The 10,242-nt window shown below is 38.0% G+C and overlaps 2 protein-coding genes across 3 annotated transcripts; one reads left to right on the top strand and one right to left on the bottom strand.

The window, feature by feature from the left end:
- The first annotated feature begins 151 nt into the window (after positions 1-151).
- LOC117298453 (translationally-controlled tumor protein homolog) lies at positions 152-3,245 on the top strand. Of its 2 annotated transcripts, none has more exons than XM_033781725.1 (5): positions 152-451; positions 592-695; positions 1,221-1,297; positions 1,743-1,897; positions 2,407-3,245. In XM_033781725.1, exons 1-5 carry the CDS (start codon positions 375-377, stop codon positions 2,639-2,641), a joined length of 648 nt encoding a protein of 215 aa, XP_033637616.1. In that variant the 5' UTR covers positions 152-374; the 3' UTR covers positions 2,642-3,245. The 2 variants fall into 2 exon arrangements, with proteins under 2 accessions (XP_033637616.1, XP_033637615.1); XM_033781724.1 differs by having other exon boundaries at positions 152-459; positions 600-695.
- Positions 2,948-10,158, bottom strand: LOC117298455 (translationally-controlled tumor protein homolog). The gene is made up of 5 exons (XM_033781726.1): positions 10,050-10,158; positions 8,025-8,095; positions 7,443-7,639; positions 4,803-5,047; positions 2,948-4,209 (listed from the first exon to the last, which is right to left on the bottom strand). Exons 1-4 carry the CDS (start codon positions 10,075-10,077, stop codon positions 4,807-4,809), a joined length of 537 nt encoding a protein of 178 aa, XP_033637617.1. The 5' UTR covers positions 10,078-10,158; the 3' UTR covers positions 2,948-4,209; positions 4,803-4,806.
- Positions 10,159-10,242: the final 84 nt, after the last annotated feature.

The following is a 10,242-nucleotide window of genomic DNA, read 5'->3' as shown; positions in this document are numbered from 1 at the left end:
ACGGAGTTAGATCCTTCCTCCATGGTTGATTGCATTCCGATAATATACAAATAGTTCCCAGTGTAGACTGAAGCAGCTTTGTTGAAAGTTCACTATGACATCATGCGGACTTGCCATCGACAACAAAAGGGAGGCGCTGCACCTCAAAAAACTCTTCCATTGGACCGTAACAGATCCTCTTGCATACAGTGCGGGGGGTGATATTATTAAAGGGCTAGTTGCTTGTTGCCACGTACCATCCTGAGCACGGTACGTATAAGCATAGAGAAAGGATCTATGGTATAAGGAAAGGTACAAGCAAATTGAAAACTCCCTCACGATCTACATCTAAATCTACTGAGCTACTCGTAAAAGCCTGTTCATCATCTAAAGACATGGCCTTGTTCACTGGCATTACCGTTAAACATTTCTCTTTGGTACTTCGTTATTTGATGGTGTCGTATCTTCTGAAGGCCGGTCGGAAAAGTTTCCGTATGGCGCCACCACTTTTTCATTCGATATGAAATAATATAGTATCTAATTTACCTCTATGAGATATCCTTTTTTGTAAAAACTAGTGAAAAAGTGGTGGCGCCATACGGAATGTTATCCGGCCGGTCTTCATTTGGGGGATGTCTGCTCTTCGGCTGATGCAGCGGGTTACAATACCGAAGAGGTCTACAAAAGAATGCTCGTATTCAAGGATGTTATTACTGGTAAATGTATTCAGCTTATTCGACCTGGGCCCATTTTAAGGTCCATAAAATGTCTTCAAAAATTAATAGCATTTTAAGGTCCATAAAATGTCTTCAAAAATTAATAGCATTTTTGGTAACTATCTATTTTCACCAAAAACATTGACACGAATAGCTTTGCAGGATACTCATCACATAATGATATAATAAGAAACAAATACACATGTGTAAAAGGAAATAATAATTTCTTCGCTCTATTTGCTATACTCACATTGCATTAATCAGTACTCTTTTGCAGTAAGTTTTTGTGTTAAATATGGATGGGCGTTTTGAAGGCTTTACTCAAGTTGTACGACAAGTGTCTTCTGTCTTTCAATATTCTCTCGCAACTTCGACGACCAATAATTTAGTTCAAATTTTCACATGGTTCAATGCATTTTCTTGAGATATATACCAATGCGAATACTCATATCTATCACCAAAGGTGTCCAGTGCCTTCAATGATAACAAAACTTAATAGATTTGGATGTTTTTCTTTTCGTGAAGGCAATGAGATGTTTACTGATTCCTTCAAGTACACGTTGGTGGATGACATTGTGTACGAGGTTGAAGCAAAGTATAAGGTAATTTTACAAGGCTTCGATTTACAATAAGTACGACAATATAGTGATATAATAATTGTCTCATTAGGCCAACTAAAATAAGAACCAGAAGATCGTCCCTTCCACCTCATCCTTTCTTGATGCCGCATCTTGTTTGTCTTTTTCTTTTAAAAGTGATGAATATTGGCGACCAGCAGTTTGAATTAAAATACCTCCTCTTCTGTTGTCTTCTATTGGTATAAAAAAAAAGATTTTCAAAGATCTGACGCAAAAGAAAAAAAATCTAAAAAAGTATCCCAGCAAGTTGCCTTAAAAAAAGGTCAGGCGGCGATTTTATTATTATTAATAGTTTTTTTTTTAAGTGGGGAGGGGGTCGGGTGGGAACGGTCCTCCTTCCTTTATTTAAAGAAGTCAGGACGCTAAACAATTCCTTTCCTTTTTGTGATTATGTTTGATGTCTCTGAAGCCCATAGACAATGGAATGGAATCCGTGCCTTTGTTGAAGGCAGATGCGGAAGTTGATGAGGACTTAGACGTAGTGCCTGACCTTGTCGAGACTTCGAATCTTGTGGAGGGTCCTGTAGATGACAAGAAGGTACAGATAAAGGCATACCTGAAGAAGTAAGTAACCAAGCATTCAGATTAATCCCCATTCTTCCATTTAAAGCCATTGGATGCCTTGATTTGATGCCTTTATTCAATTCATCTTTAGTGAGAAGTAACTTCTTTCTCAAAAACTGCGTTACTTCGTCGTGGCCGTGCATGGTTTTAAACGGCAGTTTAAGAACGAGTCACTATTCTTTTATTCCCATTCATATGCCTTTTTCAGTTAAAAGGCGTCATGAAGTATGAAACTCCGTTAGACTTATCCGTTTTACAACGTCCTGGAGTTCAGCACGTGTGTTGCTATTTTTTGTGACTGGGGCAGTTTTCGGATATGCATTCGTGCGCGTAGTATGCATCTAACATTATTATATCCGAAAACACCGATTATAAACAGCTCCAGCTGATCATTATCAACTGTTTAAACACCCCACGTGATGTGGTCTCCTCCATTAGGAATAGCGAAACTGTCTGGGGGTATTTATTCATGTTATATAATTAATGTCTTGTCTTTTGTTCTTCTTCAGTCTCAGCGGCCGTTTCGACGATCCTGATGAGAAGCTTTTGTTTCAACTCAAGCTTAAAAGATATTTTGATGGACTACTGGGCAAAGGCTGGAAGAACCTGGATAAGTTTCTCATGTACTGGGGTGAAGACGATGAGTTTGATAACGAAGGCATGTGTATCCTTATGGGTCACAGGGACTCCGGCTCGCCGTATTTTGTGTTCATTAAGCAAGGACTTTATAATGAAAAATATTAAAGGCACTGGAAACAAGTATTATACTCAAAATAATTGTTAGTACAACAACTTACTTGGTAACGAGCAACCACAGAGAGCTATTAATTCATTTAAATACCAACTAAAACATGTTTACTAAATTCCCAATTTAATTGAGCCGTTTCTCACAATGTTTTATACCATCAACCTCTCCCCATTACCAAGAAAGGTTTTATGCCAACAATTATTTTGAGTAATTACCAATAGTGTCCACTGCCTTTAAGATATATGCCATGGTGTCACCGCAAACCTAATACCGACTACCAGGAACAAAGAATCGGTACACAATTTTAATTAATAAATGTTCTTTAATTCTCCCCTTGACTTCTACAATTATAGAATAAATATGTGTGATTGTTTTTGTTAAACCCCTACAGTCTTCAAAGCTAGTAAACAATGCCAGTTATGAAATAATGCCAACATAATGACAACACAAACGAGTCCTGTTCCTTTCTAAAATCAAACTTGGATTCCAAGTGTAAAATTTAAAGAAATATCCGAGTTTCTTATTCCGTTTCAGACCGACGTCATGATTCGTCATCTTTTGTTCCTAGTGCTGACTTGTTATGATAAAATCCACATGTAAGAGTAAATTGATAAGCATACATCAGATAGATGCTCAGCAAAAAAATGCAATACTTATAACAGTAGTACATTCACAGGTTGTTAAATTTAATTTACTGTACACAGCAGAATAAACAAATAATTTTTGTTTAAAACACTACTTTTTTTCATAAGTCAACTGTTTCATACAGTGAGCCAAAATGTATAAAATTGTAATTGCAACAAAGGAGACTACACAAAATGATGACAACAAAGTTTATTAGTAAACTGTTTAGTGTAGAAATTCTACAGTGCAAAGTTTCTGTCTGAAATAATGATCATGGCCCAAAATGACCAATCGAGCCCAAATTTCCACAGATATGTTAAGCTATGCACATGTATAAGGAAACACCAAGTTGGTCTTTGACAATTACCAAACATGTCCAGTGCTGTTAAACACTTTTGTTCGTATTGCATGAGGTTTAACAGATCTGTTCTCCAGGAAATCTGTGCCGGTGAAGAAAAGATGGAGGATGTTTGGACACTAGGTGGCAGCAAACACAACAAGCTTTCAGTTTCCGAGCACAACCCACACTTCAAAGAATCTTCGCATCTACCTATTGAAAGTCCAATGCCACCTAGCACTGCCTTAAGCCCGGTTCATACTTCCTGCGAATGCGATTTTGAATGTTGACGTCAAAGGGCTTGTGAATGTCTTACAGGAGTTGAGCACATTTCAAGGGAATTATTTGTAGCGAATTTGTGACGCCAAAATTCGTATCGCATACACGGGAGGTATGAACCGGGCTTAAGTCTTTCCAAAAGAACATGCCTTTTGATTGTTTTGACTAGCCGACTCCAGCAGAAGTGTTTCCGAGATGATGATTCATTTTGACAAAGTGGACTAAATAAATTCTTTTTACAATTCTGGCACACTTGCCGATGTTCCCCAGTCCAGTGATGTCCCTCTAAAACGTTGATAAATTCCCAGTCTATCCTACAGCGTCCTGTTTGAAAAAGACAATAATTTATACACAATTAAAGGAAAGGTTTACCTTTGGTAACCACTTTAAAAATTTATGGCAACAAAAACTTACTTGGTTAAAAGGACAACAGCTTTCAATAGTAAAGCATTTGTAGTATCGTGTCAAACTTTTGACTCCACAAAATGGCGAACCGTGTTAGTTTGCAAAGTAAACTAGAAAACCACGCAATGTAGAGGCAAACTTGTGTGGATCATTATTCTACTTTTCAATCATCTTTCTAACCAGATCCTTTTTATAACAACAGTTTCAACCACTCTTCATAGATAAAAACTGCCAGATCCACATGTCACAGAGTCATATGAGTTTTTAAGAACTACTTTTGTTTCCTCAGTTTGAAGTTGTACAGGAGTAACAAGGTTCTATTTAGTTATGACCAAAGCACCACAATCATGACTTGGAATTTCTTTTGATTGTGTTCAAGTTTTGTTGATTCAACTTGAGATTCTGTTTGTGTACAACAACCACCGAAGGTCATGGCCGCAGAGGCCGGGGGACGACTCAGGGCATGACACCAAGGCAAGGAGTCCCTTTAAGAGCAAGGCCTGCACACTTACCTATTCATACTTTCTCCTCGATAAGACCATGCTTGAAGTAAACTAAATACGGCGTGTCATCCTCTTCTCTGTAGTTCAACAGAACAACCATGGGGAGTTTCTCGGGTTCGATTCCAGCACCCTCGCCGTAAAATTGATCAAACTTCTCTAAATTTTTCCACTTCTTGCCCAATGCTTTGTTGAGATAGCCGGAGATCTTCTTCTGGAGGGCAGCTTTCTCCTCGGCGTCCTCTGGAAGCGCCAGCCTACAGTATAATCGATTACAAGAAATGTGGATGACTTTAGGAGAATGCTGTTCTTTATTCTACAAAACACAATGCCCGCACATTATTGTTATACTTGCACAGTTTGAAGATAATGATAGCAGAGAGCTTCCATTAAACCTTACTGAGGTGCTGTAGTTTTTAAGAAATAAGTAAAAAACTGTCACAAAAATAATTTTCTTCAGTTTTAGCATGTAAAAACTCATTAACCAGTTATGGTATTTATTAACCAGTTATGGTATTTATAATACTGGTTAATGAGTTTTTACATGCTAAACTAGCTTTCGTCTCATGAGACAAAAATTATTTTAAGATTTGTTTTACTGAAATCTCAAAACCTACTGCACCTAGTAGTATTTGAAGGAAAGCTATCAATATCTTCCATTTGTGTAAGTTTAATATAAATTTGTGGACATTTTAAAAAATTACCCGAATCCTCAAAGGCAAAAGCAGGACAGCCCAGGTCTCACAATTTTTGCCCAACCTTCTGAGCAAAACATATCGTCGAAACAAGGTTGGTGAACGAATTTGAATTATTCTCCATTATCAATGGTAAGTTGATACACACAGTTCTAGTACATGTAGCTTTTTATTTGTTTTGTTGTTTGCTGCACAGCAGGGAGCAAAGGCCACAGGGGAAAAGAGAAACATACTGCTTTTTCTTTTACCGCCAACTAAAACCCAATTTCATAATAATGAACAGCATTTAAATAGCCCACTATGAATCACAGAATCCTCAATGTCCGCAAAAGCCAAGTCACACTGCAGAATTAGATTTGGAGGTCTCAAAATCAAGCATCTGAAAGCCCACAACTTTGTGTGACAAGGCTGTTTTTTCTTTCATTATTATCTTGCAACTATCTTGCAAGGATAAAAGATTGCAAGAAATGGCTCCCTTGAAGTAAACGTATTCAAAGATTTCAGGCCTGAACCTTTTATTAGTCATCTGAAAGAGTGTTGAGATGCACCAAGTGAGAAGACTGATCTTTGACAATAACCTAACGTGTACAGTGCCTTTAAGGCCCAGTGTCCAGGAGTAATAATGTTGGAAGCGCTTTGAGACCCCTTCGGACTGTGTGAAAGCACTACATACATGTACCAATACAGTCGACTCCCGTTAATACGAGGTCCGCCGGACTGGCCCGTTTTCCTCGTATTATCCGAACCTTGTTACATCCGATCGCAGTAATATTCATTGAACTATGCACAAAGTGCATGACATAGTGGCCGCACGTGTACACAGATGCATGGCGGAGCTGCAATGGACTACTGTGTGTGTGTGCATAGAGTAGTGTGTGATGTACTGCAAAAGCAAGCACAAAATTAGGCTAATAAAACTGTTAGTTTAGTTTTAAATTCAATTTTAAAATCAATTTACTTTTTACAAGATTGAAAAAAAATGGTGAGATTTTAACTTGCGTTCTTGTTTGGGAAGTTTCCCCTACAAAACTTTGGTCGCCGGCAGTTTATTGCCAATGCAATAAATAGAGTCTTGGTTTCATAGGTAACCACCTATTTAATGCTGGATGGTTCATTGCTGCTGCAAGATACCAGCGAAAATCTTGCTGCTGCAATCATATTGCACATGCTGTGAAAAACTTTGGCCGTAGTTCAGTGCTAACGCGAGATACCAGGGAAGATTGTGCTGTTCTGTGTTATATTCCTAATGCATGTGTGTGCACGTGCAATACACTCGTTGCAGCAACAAAAAATAGAATCTTGATTTTCATTGGTAAACACCTGTGTCATGTTAGATGGTTCATTGCCAATGTGGGATACCAGGTAAAATCTTGCTTTTGCATTCAATAATATTGCTCATGCAACTAGTTTTGCTTGTGAATTGCGGGTGGTTTTTTTCTTCTGGAAATTTATAATGCGCTTATAAACTCAGTGGATCAGTATCTTTTCTTAAGATTTCTCATGTTTGAACCATGCAAGCTTCCTAATCTCACCATTGTCCGGAGTTTGGAATTAACAACCTTGCTTGCTGACTCGTGACTCCCGATTTCGGATTTAGAGTTGCTAGCGTCCACTTAACACCTCTATTGTGTGTCTTAAGCCACAAATATCGACTTTACCGGCTGTACAGGTATTTCCTTAGTTGGTTTTTGAATTGTTCTTGTTATAGAAGGGTTTTAAACAATGTTTTGCTCGTAATGGGTCTCCCAAATTACCTCGTTATAACCGTGTTCTCGCTACTACCGTGCTCGTATAATCAGTATTTTAATGCATTGAAACATGCATGGGCGAACGGTACCGGCAAAAAACCTTGTATCAACCGGAACCTCGTAACATGCGAGCTCGTAATAACGGGAGTCGACTGTATATTATTATAACCATGAAATTGGGTGCCCTCGCTTGACAAAATCTAACTCACGTCTTCATGTAGGACTTCATGTATTTCATGTACTGTTCAACGGTGTACTTGGCGAAGTCTGTAAGCTCTTCAAGCCGACTGTAAATAACAACATTCACACCTCTTTTCATGCCTTCTTCAAGACCCTCTGAGGCCTCTTCTTGAGACTCATTTGCTCCGATGTTAACGTTGCTCATGTCATCCTTCACAGTTATGATCTGTAAAACAATTCATTGATAACAAATACACTTTCTTTTAAAAACAATAATAATGGTGTACATATAAAGCATACATATCCAGGCTTATTTACTTCACTAAGGCAACGAAGGCGATTGCCTGTATGTGCCCTTGGTGCCCTTGAAATGCTCCAGTACCAGTAGAAATTTACAGTTTAGTCAGTCACAGGGTGACCTTTACAAAGGAAAAATGCCTTGGTGCCCTTGCCCTTTCAAAAATTCAGCATTGGAAATCCGACTAATTGAGCTTAAATTCGTCAAGAATTTGTCACTAGTCGTGAGTATTTTCAAACCAAAAGATTGTGGCTCTTTCTCTGCTATGGGCACAAAACGGTAAAAATCTGGCTGAAATAAAAATGACCCTCACCTTTCCTTCAACTTCGTACACAACATCATCCACCAATGTGTACTTGGTTGCATCAGTAAACATCTCCGCACCTGTTTGGTAAACAAAACAAACACTTGGTCTTAGCAAAATTGTGAGCATAAAGGCTTTTTGAGAAAAAAAAAAAAAAAAAAAAAAAGTGGGCACTTACTGTGCTTACCATCACCATTTTCAGCCTAATACTATTATGTAATACTAACAATGCAAGTCAAGGGCCTGATTTCATGGCTCTGCTGAACGTAACATAAGCAAAGAATCGGTGCTCCTGGAAGCAGAAAATTTCACCTTATGCATCAAGTGTGTTTCACTGGGTTAGCAGGAAACTTTTGATAGTGCGTAACCTGTGCTTGTTACTGTAATAGGCAATCTTTTGGCCGAGAATGGTGATGAAGCAGAGCCATAAAATTGAGCCATGGGAAAGGACAGAGCCTGAGGAACAATTATGTGCAAAAGACAATCCAGACGGGCGTGGCCAAGGATTCAGAGTGTTGGCCACACAGCTGCTGCTATGCTACTTCTAGAAACTATTTAGGGGGGGCCAACATTTTTGGCCCCCTTATAAAGTTGTACGTTTTCAAAAATCGTTGTTGATAGATGAAAATTTTACAGTCGTTTGCCATCAATGATCAATAACTCCAGTTGCATTTGTACCACGCAACCAAAACTTTCTCCACTTAATATACTTTAAAGGCAGTGGACACTATTGGTAATTGTCAAAGACTAGACTTCACAGTTGGTGTATCTCAACATATGCATAAAATAACAAACCTGTGAAAATTTAAGCTCAATCAGTCATCTAAGTTGCGAGAGTATAATGAAAGAAAAAAAACACCCTTGTCACACGAAGTTGTGTGCGTTTAGATGGTTGATTGTGAGACCTCAAATTCTAAACTTGAGGTCTCGAAATCAAATTCGTGGTAAATTACTTCCTTCTCGTAAACTATGTCACTTCAGAGGGAGCTGTTTCTCACAATGTTTTATAATACTATCAACCTCTCCCCATTACTCGCAATCAAGAAAGGTTTCATGACAATAATTATTTTCAGTAATTACCAAAAGTGTCCACTGCCTTTAATTAAGACATAGGATTGCTTTTTTTTTGTTGAGTTACAATAACAAATATTAAATTTTCTTCTCGATACTTACTGTTATTTTTCTGTAGTTTTTATCGTAAGTTTTTGGAATTCTTGCTTTATATTTTGTTGGTCACCAACGCTGTACCCACGGGTACCAGGACAGTTGATGAGGAACAGATGAGCCGCGGCCGAGTTGGATAAACCATTTTATGATTCATGAAATGGTTAAATCCGAAAGGGGGGGGGGGGGGTGTTACAAGGTTGTGCAGCAGCGCTGCTGTTGTAACTTGTATTTGTAAGCATGCTGAATGACGGACATCGTGACTGGACGATGTGGCGAGTGTGAAATATGGATGGAATATTTTATATAATTACAATAACGGACATGATGTTTCCCTTAGCTGCTTAGCCTTACCTTACTTCGTTAAAGTGTAATTTAATCAAAACAAGGTTTTAAAATGAGGGAAACTGTTTTTGCTTTTACATATTAATATAAAAAATCAAAGTTTAAGACTCATCTCTCACACCATAGAGCAAGGAACAGCAGCTCATTGAATCTCTGAAAGATTTCGGAAAAAATGTCCGCATCCTTTTTCAATTTCTTTATTCGTAATCTTATCCAACTAAAAAGTAACCGACTCAAAAAATGAGATATATTTTGTAAAAGTAAGTGAACAAGTTGTGGCAGGGCAGGATACGGAAGTCTTTCTTTAATTTACTCCTAAAGGATTTCCGAAAGCTGACACATTACTATCATCCGTGGATATAAAAAAACACAAAGTTGTGTACAATAATGATGTCATTGTGCAGTTCACAAAATGACAGTCAGTATATTTAATTTTTAAATGCCGTTTTTAGACAAAAAATACTTAATTTTTTTTCTTAACAAACAGTAAGATAAAATAATTACATATCAAAGAAACATATTTACCGGAATTCTTATCCTTGAAAATGATCATTTTGGAGGATTCTTCGGATTGCTTTTGGCAGTCAAATATTTTAGGCCCAACGCCGAACAGCTCAATGGAGAAAAAGGAATAGTATGGCGCCTTTACATGTTACACGTATACATTACAAATCTTGTTGGCAGCAGTCAGGGTACCGCGCATGGACAACTATTGCGA

The sequence above is a fragment of the Asterias rubens genome, chromosome 13 (assembly GCF_902459465.1).
Source record: "Asterias rubens chromosome 13, eAstRub1.3, whole genome shotgun sequence".
Classification (NCBI taxonomy): Eukaryota; Metazoa; Echinodermata; class Asteroidea; order Forcipulatida; family Asteriidae; genus Asterias; species Asterias rubens.
This window is presented reverse-complemented; position numbering and strand designations above follow the sequence as displayed.